The following is a 17016-nucleotide window of genomic DNA, read 5'->3' on the forward strand; positions in this document are numbered from 1 at the left end:
CAAGAAGTCATAAAACGCAGCTTATTCGAGCCACTTAAGAACAAATAAAAGTATCATAATCTCCCCCTTTGTGCTTTGCAGGCAGGCGTATATCGACAGTGGAAATACTGCCAAACTTCTTGTTTAAATACAGAAGCGGTGCTTATTGGTATCGCTAATGTTCCCCACGAGGACAAGCTTTTCTTCCATAAGGACACTGTTTACGATTAAGACAAGGGCTGGCTACTTTGCCATTAAAATTCTGTGCCAGTCCAGCGCTGACAATATTGAGGCTTTGCTAAATGTGTATACACGCAAGTTCATTAAATGGATGCTGACTGTTGTTACACAAGTACAGCAGTTGAGTGCTTTCTGTATTAACCTTATCACCTGATGGGCAAAAGAAAAGGTTTAACTAAAGCTTAGGACTAATTGAACAGTATTTCAGTATTTTCTTATGTAAAACTGGTTCTGGTCTATTGTTTTTATTTATTTGCAATAACTGTGCTCATTCAAGTTTGTAATGACACTGCCATGGGTGAAGAGAATTTGCTTTAAGTATTATTCTCCCTTTTCCTATCTCCTGCTTCCTCTAAACTGCGTCTCTCAGGGGTAAATCTGCAACAGAGCCCAATACAAAGACAACTCTCTAAGTACACAGCCATTTTTGCAGATATGTTCTCCAGCTCTGTTTTTAAATTACTTTAGAAGTTCTTGTTTATTTTCTCTGCCTGCCTTGGGTATTTCCTGTCAGGCTGAGCGGAGCACAAACCAGGAGGAGATAGGAGAGACTAAGCCTCCCCCTGAAAGGCAGCAGGCGTCTCACGATCTACACCCAGCTCTCAGACTGCGCAAACCACCAGCACTTCCTTTGCTTACTTACCACTAGAGTATGCTCTCGTGCTACAAGTTCCAGGTGATGGTTGGTTTATTTATTTATTTATTTTCCAATAAATCAAAAAGCTTTCAAAAATTCAAAAACTTTTCACTTTCCCTAGTGCTTTTCCCCTCAGGAATACTTTTTTCTTTTCTATTTTATTTTTTATTTTTATTTTTATTTTTATTATTATTATTATTATTATTATTATTATTATTATTAATGCTGTTGAGCCCATCCTCACTGCTTTGAGAAAGCCCAGAGATTTGTTGTCCATTGCTCTGTGGTGGGGTGGATTTGGGCAACTCTCAACTTTTAGAGCATGAATGAAAACAATTTAAAATACCTGCCTGGCTCACACTACCCCTAAGAAAAACAGGAAAAAAAAAGAAGGTTTGCATGTCCTTCTTGCCTTGGTCAGCCCTCTGGGTTACTCCTGGAGAAGAAGGAGAAGTCAAATCTCATGAACTGATAGATTTCTGCTTACAGAAGAAAAATGTAAATGCACTCTTTAAAGTGTTTGTGCCAACATGAAGTGTGTCTGTAATCCTGCCCTTTGAGATGGTGGTAGTTATTCAATAAGATAAAGGCTGTTGTGAGCCTGCCCTACCATATTAGAGCAAAGTACTTTGTCACTGGCACCCTAAAAGTTCCAGTTTCTGCACGACAAAGATATAAAACAACTTGTAGGACAATTAAAGAATAGTTTGTCCTCACCATATTATTACCAGACATTGTTCCACGTTTCAATATTCACGTTTAAATTGCTACCTCCCCCCCCAATATAATTGTAATCAGGCACGGCTAACATTGTCTTTGGATGCCTTTTCCAAGTCAAATACAAAGAATGAAAAATGCCGCAAAGAAAAAAGCCGCGCTTTGGATAAAGAGCCTCGCCACCAGCCTGCTTTCACAAACAGACTGTGCACTTTGCTGCTAAAATTACATTTTAGCAGCCCCAACGGGTGCGGGAACAATGACCCCTCTCATTACCATAGTGACAATGGCTGGCTGAGGATCGCAACGTATCTTTTTCTTCTCCCCGATGAACCTCAGCCAACAACACGAGGAACCTGCCAACGAGTTGAGTACATTGAAGCTCGCTCGGTCACCGCAGCGCCGAGCAGTTTCCCTCCGGGTGGAAGGCAGCCATGCGGCCCAGCCTCGCTCAGCCGCCGCTTGTACCCTGAATGCCACGAACCACCAGCTCCTCCAGGCAGCCCCATTAACTTCGGAGCGGGTCACGCCGCGGTTTCTTTTGCCGTCTCTGTACGCGCCAGCTACAGGGTGTGAGAAGGCCTTCTCTAAATTCCCCTAATACCTTTCTTGGTTTCAGTTCATGCCTTTATTTTGTGTGTGTGTGTGTGTGCTGGTTACGTTTCAAAAGGGCCCTCCAGCACCAGCTTTTCCATTCCTCAAAATCTGATGTGCTGTTTTTCAGTCATGTCGACCTTTAATCCTGCTCTTTTTTCAGTAAATGCAAACCTCATTTTCTAACATCTCCACTTAGATCTAATCCATAAGGCTGTTTATTATCCTCGTTACCCTCTTCTATACCTTTTTCATTTGTATTCAAAAGCCTCTCTTTAATCTGTCTCAATTCTCCAGGTATGGCCTCGCTGCTCTTTTGTACAATCCCATAATGATTCCTATGGATGTGTTTTAGCCTTCTATCGATAGGTCTCAGGAAGCTATTTACCTTCTTTAACTACTCCCACACTGCGAGAGTAGTTTTAATTCGGTCTTTTTAACATTCTACAGTCACCTTCAATCCTTTCCGTCACCAGCACCTCGCATAACCCCACCCGGGGCGTAAAGCTTTATTATTTATACAATACACATCTGTACTTTGAGCATTACACGTGGAAGGATGCTTTGGGAACTACATGTGGTGAGAAGATGTAGGGCTTTGCATGTGACACTTTTCACAGAGACCAGCTGGCTTCGCTCTGGATTTACATCAGTTGGAAGAGGAAGCCCTCACTGGGCTGTATGTGAGGAATTAATATTTAAAATTTGGTGTCTGGGGCTGCTGTTGGGGCAGGACAGCGATGGCTCCGCCTCAGAACAAGCCCGAGCACAGGGCTGCCGGCTGCCATCGCCTGAGGTGATGGCGGCGCGGGGCGGCCCGAGGGCGCGCGGGTCTTGAGGCGGCCCCGCCCTTCCCGCCCACAGGTGCTCCCCCCCCCCCGCGCCGCTCCGCGGTGGTTTCGCCCCTCTCCCCCCCTCTCCCCCCCCCAAGCCGCGCGGTGGTCGCGCCCTGCCGCACGACGCTCACAGCCTTCCCGGCCGTACCAAGTCTCCTCGGAGGGGGGAGTGGTAAAGAGTGACAGAGCAAAGCCTGCAGGAGGCCACCGAGACTCCAACCGCCGCTTATTTCCCACCGACTCTCCGTTAACGATATCTTTTTGGGGGGGGCGGGCGGGGGGAGCGGGAAGGAGAAGGCGGAGGGTCGACACATCCCCCCCTCCACGGGGGGTGCGAAGTGGTGCGGCCCGCCCGGCGCGTCCGAAGCCGGAAGCGGCGGGAGCGGGGGCGCCGCATGGGCGCGGGCGGCGGGGCCGGGGCCGGGGCCGGGGCCGGGTGTGGGGCCGGGGCCGCCGCCGCCGCTGCCGGGGCGCTGGGCGCTGCCGTGGCGGCCGTGTACGGGGCCACGCTGCCGGCAGGGCTGCCCGGCGGGGACGCGGGTAACGTACCCAGCGCCGCCTGCCCGCCCGGGGGGTGTTTGGGGGTCGTTTTGGGGTCGGGGCGGCCCCGCGGGGAGGCGGGCCTGGGGGTTTGGGGTCGGTCAGCGTGAGGGGGGGGAGGGCATTGCTGTCACCCCATAGGGATGCTCGTCATGTAGGGGCTGGTGCCTTGCTGTCACCCCGTAAGGGTGGTAGCCCCATTTTCGGGTCTGGCGCATTGCTGTCATCCCAAAGGGGTGCTCACCCTATTATAGGGTCTGGTGCTTTGCTGTCATTCCATAGGGGTGCTCGTCCTATAGGGTCTGCTGCATTGCTGTCACCCCATAAGGGTGGTTGCCCTATAGGGTCTGGTTCATTGCTGTCACTCCATAGGGGTGCTCGTCATGTAGGGTCTGCTGCATTGCTGTCATCCCATAGGAACGCCACCCTGTTACAGGGTGTGGTGCATTGCTGTCAACCCATAGGAATGCTCGACCTGTTATAGGGCCTGGTGCATTGCTGTCACCCTATAGGGGTGCTCATCAGACAGCGTCTGGTGCCTTGCTGTCACCCCATAGGGGTGGTCACCCTGTTGTAGGGTCTGGTGCTCATCGTATAAGGGCTAGCGCACTGCTGCCATCCCATAGGGGTGCTCACCATATGGGTTTGGTGCATTGCTGTCACCCCATGGGGATGCTCATCTCATTATAGGGCCTGGTGCGTTGCTGTCATCCCGTAGGGGTGCTTGCCCTAATAGGGTCTCATGCACTGCTGCTCACCCCATAGGGCTGCTCACCCCATAGGGCTGCTCACCCCATAGGCATTGGCACTTCGTAGTCACCCGGCCCAGAAGTGCCCACCCGCAGGGGCTGGGGCACCGCAGCCACACCGGGGTGGGGGGGTGGGGGGGGGGGCTTACCCCTTGGGGTCAGTGCATCGTGTCGTGTCCCGCTGTGGGGTCCCTCACCCCCTTGGGGTTTACCCAAAGAGAAAACTCCTGAGCTTGGTCCTTCTGCAGTTTCGCTGCCTTAGTCTTGTATAAAAAAAAAATCCGTGCTGCTGTAGCATGCTTGGGGCTGTGCTTTGGATGTTTTAGCTGATGATTTGATGTATTTTTTGCTCATGGGGCGGGTACCCAGACCTACTTTCCCTCTTCCATACCATAAGGAGTTGAATGGGTCTGTTAAACCCCAGCCTGGGTCTCTTAAACCCCGTCCCAGCTCTGTCCGTGTCTCATTTCGGATCCAATCTGTGCATAAAATCCCTTATAAATAAATAGGCAGGCCCTAAATGTTTTTTTTTTAAAGGCTGTCTTTGCTCCCTCTGGTCCCACCAGTCAATACGTGACGGTCAATATCTTTACAGTTCCTGCCCTTTTGTCTGTCGAAGTGCTCCCCGACGGGTAGCACGGTCCCGTTAAAGCGCGTGGTGCCTCTGCCCGGAGCTGTCGGCTCTGTGCTGAGCCAGGAACCCGGGTTTGGATTGTGCTTGAGCTCGGGTTTTGCCTCCGGGATGCCAAAAAACACCTCAAATGGAACGGAGCGGGGCGCAGGCTGTCCTGGTCCCTATTTTTTTGCACTTTTTTCCAAGCCTGCTGCCTGAATTTCATCTGTCTGCTGAAGCTGAACAGAGATGGGCTCATCCCAGCTGTCCTCATGGGCTTTTCCCAGCCAGCGGCCGTGCTGCCGCCTTGCAATATGGCTTTTGGGGTTATTCCCCTCGTTTCTCATGGTCTGAGGAGCCCCCATGCAACACGGGGGGGACCCAGCCCTGGAGGAGCTCTGCCCGTGGGCACAGCTCTCACGCTGGTGCCACCGAAATCACCGAAGCTACTTGTGCGAGTAAAGAGGTGCTTAAGGATTTGCTGTATCTGCTTTCAGGCAGGGAGCCCGTTATTTATTTATTTTTTTAAGCTATCCGTATATTTTTAATTGTTCCCGAAGCTCGCGGTAATCCTAAAATGTGAAAGGCAATAGGTATTTCCATTGGCAGCTTCCTCGTGTTGCTTAGCGCTGCAGTAAAGAAACAAGACAATGAGTTTTAGAGCTCGTTTGGGAACATCCACAGACGTTAAAACAGCTTAAAAAGGGATCAAATAAACTCAAGTTCAAAAAAAAGGGGGGGAAAAAAATAAAAGCCTCTGATGTTTCAGACATCAGCTCCCAACCTCGCTGGGGATAAATCAATTTTCGGGCGGTTTGGGGCCTGTTTGCAGAACGCCTGCACTGGGGGCCCGAGGTGGACGGTCAGAAACGTCAGCACGTGCCGGCTGCTGGGAAGCCGAATTTTGGGTTTTCTTCCTTAGCACCCAGCCTTTCGGGTAAAATCCACCCTGGAGAGGTGTTCAAGCAGGAAGCCCCGGGGCTCCTTGCACATTTGGGATGATAGCCACGATTTTACGGCAGTCGGGAACAGCAGTTGGGGCTTGACTGGTGCCTTCCTTTCAAACCTCATCATTTTTCGTCAGTCAACTGAAAGTTAACGGTGCCGTTTGCACAATCCCCATCCTTTAGGCTGGGTGGTAGAGAAGCAGTAGCGTGCAGAAACCAAAATGCTGTTTGTTTAGCATCGAAACCGCCGACGCCCTTCTTTTTGCAGCTCTACCATCCCGCGATGGGACGGAGCTGCCCCGAGCGCCTGGGCACTTGTGGGATTAACAGGAGCAGCCAGACGAGGCTCTGCGGCAGCAGGAGTGGATGGTGCAATTCAAGGGGGGGCGGCAGGTGAAGGGGGGACCTTTCCTCCTGCCATTTCTGTTGTGCACCAGCCGTAATTTTCAATTTTGCTGCCCCTTTTGTTGTGCCCGTCCTCGGACGCGTTTGCAGGCGTTGAATATATTTAACGCGGCACCGCTGCAAAATGCTTCAGCGTGGAGCGCCCTGCAAACGCCAGGCGTTACCGGCTGCTGTGCTGACACGGATCGCTTCGTGGCGGTTGTACTCATCCCGGTGTCAAACACAAATGAAATGCAAAATCGGAGCGGTTTTGTGCGACGGGGGCAGCAGCCGAGCGCGGGGACCCTGACAGGTACAGAGCTGCTGGCAGAGCGGCTGCTGCAGGGATTGCCGGAGCGCCGAGGAACAGCAGCGTCCCCACGTACACGTTTGCAGGCACAGTGCTCAGTTTTGCCCCTTTTGAAAACACAAAGCTGCATTTATTTTTTCATTTTAACGAGAAACAAGCCTGCTGTTAAGGGACAGTGCTGTATAAACGCTGCAAACTGCAGCGCTGGAGTTGTTGAATCAATTGGTTTTAAACTAAAACCTCGCACGCACATCCAGATGTCTGCGATTTGAGGATCTCGGGCCGTTCTTGAGCCAGACCTACCTGTGCTTTCGCTTATCTGTTGGTAAAAGTCTCGCGAAAACACACAAAAGATATTTTGTGCAGTGACATCAGAGGGAGAAAATATTCTTAGAAAATTTCATGCTGTTAAATCTCTACAGATTTACAGTTTTATCCAGTCAAATTAATGCAAAACCCCAATGCAAGCGTTTGGATTTTGAAAACTTTGGAGGAGTGTCATTTCCTAATAGTAATTATTGGTTTTACATTATTTTTTCACAGGGGAGCTGATCACAGCCGCATATGAGCTTGGAGTAAGTATTAGTTTTATTGTTTAATCAATGCTCTCATTAACAGTTTTAGGAATTAAGGAAGTTTAATTAAGCATGGAGTAAAGTAGATTAATTTATTTTCAAACCACAGTTTTTACTAACTTATAAGTACAGCACGCGACAATTTACTTCAAGTTTTAAATCCAATTAAACTAAATTATAAAGCAAAGGCTTTACTGTATATACAGTAGCTGGCTTATTATCAACCCAAATTTTGTATAAGCTGGGGAGAATAAAATAAATCGGGTTAACAATTTTAATAAGTTTTATTATTTAATAAACTTTATTATGGTGCATGATCCCTTTAGGCAAGACCTTAGGACTGTCAGCGTGGTGGTAATCCGATAGCAGTGTGGTCTTTCAACTTGCTAACCAATAAAATAGTTCCGAATCTGCTTTTTCTTTTTTTTTTCTTTTTTTTTCTTTTTTTTTTTTTTTTTCCCAAACAGCCTTTTTGAGTGACCCTAATATACTGTGAACCCAAACAGCGAGCGGCTTGAGGCGCGATAACGCGACGTGTCACCTCTTTTCGCTCGGCCGCTCGTTATCGCGGGGGTGGGACGCCCGCCGCCCGATCCAGCGGGGGAAATATTTGCGGGGTGAAAATTGGCACGAAACCCTTCATCTGGGGGGAAAAAGCTGCCTCCCCCGGAGTCCCGCTACCGGTGGTGGGTCGGTCAAGCTCGGGGGCGGCCGGTGCCGGGATGCCGCCGTCCCCGCGCCGTGCTGCGCTCAGCCCCGTGTCCCTCTGTGCCCGCAGGTCGCCCACCCGCCCGGCTACCCCCTGTTCACGCTGCTGGCCCGGCTGGCCCTGGGGCTGCTGCCCGGTGGGACCCCTGCATCCCGCGTCAACCTCCTCGGCGGCGTGCTGGGAGCGGCGGCCGCCTCCCTGCTCTTTTACACGGCGCTCAGGTACGGTCCCAGGGTGCCCCCCGGGTGGTCCCCTCCGTCCGGGTGCTGCCCCCGCCGGAGCCGCTTCCTCCGCAGCGGTTTAATCTGGCTTTGACCTTTTTTCCGTCACAAAAGCTTCCTCTTTTTTTTTTTTTTTTTTTTTTTTATAGTAATAGTGATAATAAAAAGGGCGCCCTTCCCCTTACAAAGACGTGACAGGTTGTTCGGGCTCATTATCGCGCGGCGGCCGTCGGGCTAACTAAGCAGAACTAATGAAGTTTGTCGTTCTCCGAAGATGCAGATGGTCCGTTTGAATTAACAAGATGAGCTTCACCTACGGCTAAACCGGGAACTCCAGTTAATTGCAGCTCCCGGCGGAGGCAGGACCCTACCCGCAGCACCCGGTACCCGGCCGCCTCCGCACCCCAGCCCCTGGGAGGCGCGCGTGGTCCCGGCCGGGGTTCGGTGACCCCCGGGGGGCTGCTTTGATGCTCGAGTCCTCGCCTCTCGTAACCTCCTCCTGACCCAGATCGGAGAGGATTATTGCAACCCGCACAATTTCTAATGTTCTCCGACGGGGGGCGGGGGGGGATATAGGGCGCCTTTCCAGGCTGTTAGTGAAATCCGAAATCGTGTCAGGGGGCTGGGGATGCTGTCCTCAAGGACAAAGTGGGGTGCTCTGCTGGCTTGGGGAAAAGCCCTTTTCTTCCCCCCCAGCCAGCAGAGCCCCGTCACCCCTCGGGGAAGCCTGTCCAGGCGGTGGGTGCAGCTAGAAATAAAATCAGGACTCATGGGGGGTCAGATCCTGTGCACCCCGAGGGCCTCGAGCCCCCTTAAAGTCGGGTGGGAGCAGGGACCCTCTGCGGGGTCTGTCCGGGTGCATCTTCCCCGGCTAAAAAGGAGTTGCTGGTTGGGTCCCGTTGCGCACGCAGCAGCAGGTCTCGTGGACTGCTGCCTTGGAAGGGAGCGATTTCACTGTTGGGGCGTACATGTAATTAAAGCAGTGTCTTTTAATTTAACACCCTGTATTGCAAAGCGTATTTGGCGAGCTGGGCGTCGCGGTGCCCTGCCGTGTGTGGTGCCGAGCACAGTCCACTCTGGTTATATTCCAAACTCCTGCACAGAGCTGCTAAATATTTTGAATTACTGGGTTCTGATTTTTTTATTTTCAGTTAAAGTTGTTCCCATTATTACGGTCACTGTGCTCTGCTTTTTAGTTTCAAGTCGCACACGACAGTTCCTTACGTGTCCCGTTTGTGCTAGCCAAGGATGCGATCCTTGCGTTAGAGAAATGGGAACGCAGTGGGGGAACGGCAAGCCAAGTTTGAGAGTTTTCTTTACGCTTCTAGAGGTTTTAAGTATTATTATTGTTGTTTTTTAATTGGATTTGGAAGATGTTCCTTCTGTCAAATATAAAACTTGCGTGGAAGACCAGCAGTCCTGGGACTGGGAGATGATAGAAGCTGTTAGGACTTGCAGAAAATTATTTATAGGTGTAAGTCAGAGACTGACAATCAATTATTCAGCCTTGCACCGATTGATTTTTGAAATAAATTGTAAGGTGTTGCGGGTCACTTTTATCCACAAATTACAACGTTACGGTTCTCCTGTTAAGCACCTTAAAATTGATTCATTTAAGACATTCATTTGGCAAAAAAAGTTTCTTCTCTCTTGCCACTTAAAAAAAAAAATCTTTCTGAAAGCTGTTTGCTGGCACTGCCTGCTTGGAAGCCTTAAATATCTGAAGGCAGCGTGTTTTGTTTTTAACCAGGATTGCACGAACCCACAAAGGCTCTAAACCAGGCTATCAAATCCTGCCGCGTTTGGGTGTTTTAATTAAAATTTAGCTGCCGGGGTGACCCCTGAAAGCCCTTCAGTAGCAGAGGAAAAAAAAAACGAGCGGCCGCTCCTTCTGCCGCGCGAGCGCTGGGGACGTTAATATGAAAATATGTAGATGTTAGGAGCACAAATAATTGATGAAGTACACATCCTTTGGGAGCAACACGGTTCAAGTGGCAAATCTCTCTCGTCAAACAATAGACACCCTTCAGAAGGGAGGAAGCCATCTCTATGGTAATGGGGCTCACAGTGCCCTATTGATTGAGTGGAAGAAGACATTATACAATGTCACTTGGGCTGTTACAATTTCATTTGTCGTCTGACCTGAACTTAACCTCTAAAACCTTTCTTTTCTGCCTGCAAACCCACCAGCCGGGCACGGTTGCTGTTTACCAGCGCGGCGGGGCGGGGAGGGGGATTTCTCCGCGTTTCCCAGCCTCTGCGTACAGTAAATCTCTTCCTTTTAGCCCTTTTTTTTTTTTTTTTTTTTGCCCGGCGTTTTTTTAAGTGCCATTTCCCGACTCCGGTCGCAGGCGGGTCAGGACAGTTTATTTTCCCGATTAGTTATTGCAATCGGGCGTTATTTAGGGCAAGGCTGCGCGTGCGGGATTAGGACCGAATGGCTCTCGGCGCGTTTATCCCTTAACCAGCTTTCTCCTCGCCCAGGTACTCGGTGGTGGGATGCTCCGCGGGGTCGATAGGAAGCAGCCCCGGCTCCTGCTTCGTTTGTTTTGAAGCACGGCTCGTGCTTCTCAAAGCAAAGTTGCGTTGGACCACGCCGATGCAAAAAAAAAAAAAAAAAAAGAAAAAAAGCCCCTTTTGTCAGTAATCCAGACTATCCCCGAACGAGTGCGTTGTTCCTTTGAATTAGTTATCAAATATGGTTTTCCCCTCCGCGCAGTCTTAAGAAATCGCTTGTAATTATCGTAAAATGGCATTTACAAAGAGTTTGCTCAGACTGCTTGTAACTGGTGCAAATAATTCGTCTCTGCTTTGAAAGACGGGCGAGCTGCATTATGTTCGTAGGACGCAGCGAGTGCGACTCTATGATTGTTTCCTTAAACAAATATTTATTTGTTTTACTGTGGGAGGCAAAGCATAGCAAGTTTACAAAGTAAACCAATTATGTTCTTATAATATGATTGCCAAAGTGTAATTTTCTGCACAGATGATGCGTTCTTTGCATTCTCTGTCGCGAGGAGAAATAGTTTGCTTTTCCCTGCTTTACGTGCAGTTTTTCTACCTTCCATAGCTTGGCTGTTTCGCTGTACGGAACCATACAAAGCTAAATTATTGCAGGTGCAGTAGTAGAGTAGAAGGGGGCATTTCCAAAGGACTTGTAATTTTTTCCAGTTTTATTCTGAGTTGCATGTGGGCATGTGAAAAGGAGAAAAATGTTGCATTGAACGGAGCACCTCGCTTCTCTTCTCTTGCTGTTCTGGGTATCGTGTTAAATCTGGGACCTTTATTGTGTTAAATTTGTGACCTTTATTGATACGTATACAAAATATAACATATCTAACACTTTCCCTGCCCCCCAAACCAGTCCATAAGCAACAAGGTGGGGCTGTGTATGAGCCATAGCCTGCTCTTCTCCCCCCCCTTACACACAGGAGCGGTGGGGATGTGTTTGGTGGAATGACGGCGGTGTTTTGGACGCGGCACCTCTCCGTCCTGAGCCTCCTTGCTCTGGCATTGCCTGTCCTGGAGCTCCCTCGGGAAGGACCGGGTGTTTAGGAGGACACGGCTCTTCCCAGAGGGAGCTCATGGCTGAACGGAGGAAAAACCCCGTGTAGTAGTCGCCATCCACCCCGCAGCCAGCGTTTTGCTCCCCTAAAACCGGCGCTGGAAAAAGTTGCCTGCTGCACGTGGGGAACTCCTCTGCATCCTTGGGATGTGCCGGGGTGCTGCACGGGTTGTCACCGGCAGCTCGACTCGCTCTCAGGGCAGGCTTTGGGGGATCGCAGCGGTGTCGGTGCCGTTCCTCGGGCAGAACGACCCCAGAGCATCCTCTGCGGGGACCCGGGCAGCTCGAAACGCCGCGGGGAGGGGATTACGGAGGAGGGCTGCAGGCACCGAGTGAGGGGGGAAAACCTCGAGGGCGCTCCGTGCCAGCGCTGCCACCTTGACCATCGGCAAAGCATGGGGAAATGGGAACTCAGGGCTTTGGGGAGCGAGGAATCTTCTTATGGGGTGTATTTGGGTTTTCCCGATTCCAGATTATTTTAGATTATTGCCACTGTAGCAAAACGCAGTTTCAAAAGGAGCTCTGCCCACGTAACAAGTAGTTACTAAGTTTTAGGAGGGAGAGAAGAATGGAAGGTACTGCGGCATTAATTTGCTTTTGGACGAATATCTGCCGTGACCCCTTGCTAATTGATCATATTTTTTTTCTCCTCTCGTAGCCCTAATAAAACGGCATTGAGTTCAGCCTGTTTGAAGACATTAGCAAATGTGTTCATTTGCATTTTGCTCTGAAGTACGCACATTAGGCTGAAATAACCGCTTCGTTTTGAAGAGGGGGGAAAAAAAGCAGGGCAAAAACTCTTTTTTTTTTTTTTTTTTTTTTAAAGATTGAAGAGTCTTTTCTGACAGCTAGTCAGAGTTAGAATTAGTTCAAGGAAATGTTAATAATGCACTGCCTGGCTTAATCCCTTTGATATCACCAGGTATCCTCCTGTTCATGGGTTAATTGCTTTAAAAGCGGAGGCAATATTCCGAGCGGTGGGCCGCTTCACCTTTTCACAGCTGTTACCATTGAGTGACAACTAAATCCCATGTGTAAGATGAGGAAGAGCTCAATCTCCAATTGGGAGAAAATTTATGTAAACCGCAATCCCTTCAGAATGTGCGGAAGTCACAGACTTTCTTGATTTACTCTGCTTTTCCCAGAAAGCTCTATTGTTCACTTCCCTAAGTCCCATCAACCCTTTGTAGCAGAATATCACAGCGGCAGCAGATAGCTTGAAATATATAAATGCTATCATAGCTCTGATTAATAGCGGCGCTTATGAGTCAAGTCTGATAACAGAGCAGCTCTCCACTCAATTTCAGATACCGCTAATGGAATCTGTCTCCTGCAATTGTAATGTGAGAAGGCCTAATTTGCCATGGAGCTTGGAGCTGTCACCAGCCGGGGATTGCGGGGTCAGATGGGAGCTGCCAGGTTTGTGCCCCGCAGCTTGTATCTCGCGCTTTGAATAGCGCAGCCCCCTGCCTGCCAGGGAGCTGATAGCCCGCCGGGGGGTTTATGCCACCCCGCACAATAGCAGAGGGCTGCATGGGCTGACTTGGTAATTGTGAAGCCAGCTCCAGTTTTTTCTTTTTTTTTTTTTCTTTTTTTTTTTTTTTGTAATTTTTTTTTTTTTTTGCCGCAGCTACCGCGGCTGCATAATTTCTAATAAGGGGTTTTAACAAATGTCAGATTAGGAAAAGTTTCTGCAATTACAAAAAAAACTTATAAAACATTTAAATTGCTGAAGCCGGTTCCTACTGAGAGGGTTTTTTTTTTTCTTTTTTTTATTCTTTTTGGCTGCTGGAAGCAGACACCGTTTATTATGAGCGCCTGGGATCAAGCCTACCTATTTTCTAAGGATTTTTGAGTTTGTGAATCGAGCCTAACTCAAGTACCCTTTCTGGTAAAAAAGACACGGGGAGAGAAGTTTCCTCCTGGATTTGGTGGCTGGAAGCATGGTTGTTTGCACCTCGGCTTGCTAGGAAGTGGTGAGCACTCGGCGGGGCATTTCCTAAATGCATTTATCTCGGCGTTACCCTACAGAGCCCCGGTGCTGGTGTCCTTGCCACAAGCCCCCACTCCAGGAGGCCGTATGCAATGGGGTGCTGGTAGGGACTGGCTCCCCATAGCCAAAATCCCTGCTGGATCAATGCTCGTAAGCCAGTCCCGACCATCCCCTCTTTTTAATTCATGGCTTTCTTACCAGTTTGTGTGGGTGTTAATATCTTCTGACAGCCACAAAGACTTGAGTGGGATGGACAAGCCATGCCGAGCTCCTCACAGCCTCCTCCTCCTCCGGTGCTGGGGACGAAGGCTGCGGGCATGGCTTAAGTGGAGCACCCCGAGGTGCCCGAGGCAGGAGGAAAGCTTGGACGCTGCTCCCTGCGGTCCCCCACTGGCTCTTCGGTGCTGGGAGCAGAAGGAACCGGCTTTGGCCAATGGGTGCTTGTGGCTAAGAGGTGGTGAACCCACAGGGAATGGGGTTTGGGGGGTAATTATTATCTCTGTGGTTCTCAACTTGTGTTTGGTTTTGGTTTTCTTTTTAGGAAGTCATTCTATTTCAGCACCAACGCACAGACGCACTCAGGATAAGTCAGGTGAAAGCTTGTTTTTTGAGTCTTCTAAGTCCTGTCCTTCTTTAGCCTACATCAAAAAAGTATTTTATTTTATTTTTTTAGTAAACAAGTGAAACCTCTTAGTTTAAATTTGAAAAGTTAAACCTTTAATGCTCTGGTCTATTATACCACGAAATAAGCATATTAAAGTGATATACCTTTGCTACAGGAGTGCAAAGGCAGAAGGTGCTGGTGATGTACCTGCAGCCTGTGCAAGTGCCATGGAAGCACCAACAGTCAGGGTCATCCACTGCATGTACAGGGGGAAAGGAAATGGAGCAGGTGTTTAAAAGCAGGAGAGTTGTTTTTATATCACTGAGAATGTTAAAAAAAAAAAAAAAAAAAAGATTTTGCTACCTCTAAAGTTTTGGAGGAAAAAGAAGGAAGAAATAATCAGCTTATTTTATTAGGTACAGGTAGGTGTTTCCAGTGTTTAATGCATTAGCTTCAAAGATACAACAAGCTTTGGTTAGCTGGCTTTTCTTCTGTATGAACCCAGTACACTGAAGATTGCATTTCACTAAAACATTTCAGTTAGGTTTCAGTTCTCATCCCTCTATAGCTTTATCCAAATCATTTAATAACTTCTTGCAAATTATGAAATACAAAATGTCCACCTTTATTTTCTAAATTAAAAAATAAAAATGCTGATCAAGTTGATCAGGTTGGTTAAATGCATATGGATGTAACCTATGCTCTTGGCTAAAAGGAAGTTTTACCAAAATTAGTACAGAGGCTAAATTTTGAATTGCATATTGACACGTTTTAGTGATTAGCCACAAATCAGAAGCTAAAACCTATAAAATGCAAAAAAAAAAAAAAGATTTAAATACCTTATTTGATTTTTCCTTGTTGATTTAACAAGCTGCAGCCTAAATACTGCCAACTAAAGCAAATTTGTGCTGCCCATGCCCTTGGAGTTGAGGCCTGGGCACACGTTCTTTCACTCTGGTGCCTGAAAAGCAAAACAAAATAATTTTTCTAGTCTTCTCATTTTATGTTTAGGGATGCCATGGGGAAATACTTCCCACAAAGTACTGTGTGACTTCTTGGCTGACTGTTCTTGTCTCTTGTGAGCGCGCTATAAGATGATGGGAGTTTCTGCTCATGTTTACAGGATTATAGTTAGTCAACTGATAGGAAGGGACCTTCTTCCCGCTTGTTTTTTTGTTCTGGTTTGTTTTTTTGAAGTGCTCCACGTGCTTCGTGCAGGCCTTGCTCCAATCTGGTTACTTTGCAAGACCAGAAATGCAAGCTGGTCCCTTGGCTTCTCCTCCAAGAAAGATAAACAGGGCTAGAAGTCAGTTTGTATTCAAACTCTGTGCTTCAGTTCTTATCAAAGCGGGCCTGACAATGTTAGCTGTAACATCCTTAGGAGAAATGATGGAGGCTTTCCCCCTGCTGCGTTGGCTGCACACCTTTTCTTTCGTGAGCCAGTTTCCGTGTGCTGAGGCTGTTGCGAAGGCAGGGTGGTACTGCCTCAGTGCTTTCCTCTAGGGGACCCAGCCTTCCCCAGCTAGCTCCAAGTGCAGCCTCCCTCTAGCTGGATGGAGCCTTATGATGGGGGTTTTGCCCACATTTTTCTCTTGGTAAACCTCTGTTCTTGGGGCAGTTGCTGTGAGGTTGCACTTGTTGTGTTGGCAGATGAATGCTGGATGATTGCCTTGACATAATCCTAGAATCACTAAAGTTGGAAAAGACCTCCAAGATCATCTGGTCCAACCATCCCCCAACCACCACCATCACCCACTAAACCATGTCGCTAACTACCAGCAAACCCATGGTCCTTCTTGTTTCGTTTTGTAGCCTCACATCTCTGTTTGAAAAATGTGTTTGAAGGCAGGAACGTGAGTAGAAGTCAAGCGAGGCTAAGTCTCTGCTGCTCGCTGCTTCGGAGCCCTGACATGCTGTCAAAAGGAGAGACAGAGCTGTGCAACTATAAGGTTTTTTTCAGAGAAAACCAAAAACCAAGCATTTCCTCTCCCTGACCACAGTGCACCTGGAAGGCCCAGGCATTGTGGATGCAGCGTGGGTCTCCAGGCTGGGTGGCAGAGACCAGGGGCTGTGGTCTTCTTTCTTGTCCGGCAATGCTCCATTGCAGGGGTCATGTGCAACGTCTCTGTTAGACCTGGTGTTGGAGATTTGGATGATGTGTCTGTGCACCAAGAGACGAATGCCTTCTTACCTTCTGGACATGGTTCTGGGCAGCTGGCTCTGGGTGGCCCTACTGGAGCAGTGGGGTTGGACAACATGACCTCCAGAGGTCCCTTCCAAGCTGAACCAGTCTGTGATTCTTCCACATAAATGGCTTTTGGGCCTTGCTCCCTCTCCCTGCCTTGACTCTGGTAATCGAGTTATTGCTGAGCTGTAGTTACCGGATATCTCCTTATCTTGTGTTCACCTTGTTCCACAACCTACTCTCTTAACCACTAAAATGTGCTTGTCTCCAAAGAAGTCATTGCTCGCTGGCTCCCTGATGTCCTCCTTGGTCCATCCATTCTTACACAACACGTCACCAACAGCTTCTTCCACGGCAGATTGCAGGGAAGTCTCCTGCTTTGTAAATGCTTTCATCCTCTCAGTTCCATGCTTCTTGACTTACAGTCCAGTCCCTGTCCCTTTTCTTTCAGTTCTTCCCGTTATTTTATTCCCATCTTTGGACCTCTTCCATTCCATTTCATGTCTTTCTGCCTTACATGACTAAGCACCCACCAGTGTCTCCTCTACCCTGGAAATGTTCTTTGCTCTGCAGTGTTGCATGTGCTGGGCCTGTGATGTTTCTGCCTGAGCTGATTGT

The 17016-nt window shown here is 48.8% G+C and overlaps 1 protein-coding gene across 1 annotated transcript in view; it reads left to right on the plus strand.

Moving 5' to 3' along the window:
* Window positions 1–3431: 3431 nt before the first annotated feature.
* TMEM260 (transmembrane protein 260) overlaps window positions 3432–17016 on the plus strand; it is a gene marked incomplete at its 5' end in the record, with an annotated part of 29999 nt that continues 16414 nt past the window's right edge. The window contains 3 exons of the mRNA XM_040558656.1: window positions 3432–3543; window positions 7090–7121; window positions 7900–8051. Of these exons, the coding sequence (XP_040414590.1) occupies window positions 3432–3543; window positions 7090–7121; window positions 7900–8051 (296 nt within the window). The remainder of the gene's footprint in view (window positions 3544–7089; window positions 7122–7899; window positions 8052–17016) is intronic.

This window comes from Cygnus olor, chromosome 5 (assembly GCF_009769625.2).
Source record: "Cygnus olor isolate bCygOlo1 chromosome 5, bCygOlo1.pri.v2, whole genome shotgun sequence".
Taxonomy (NCBI): domain Eukaryota; kingdom Metazoa; phylum Chordata; class Aves; order Anseriformes; family Anatidae; genus Cygnus; species Cygnus olor.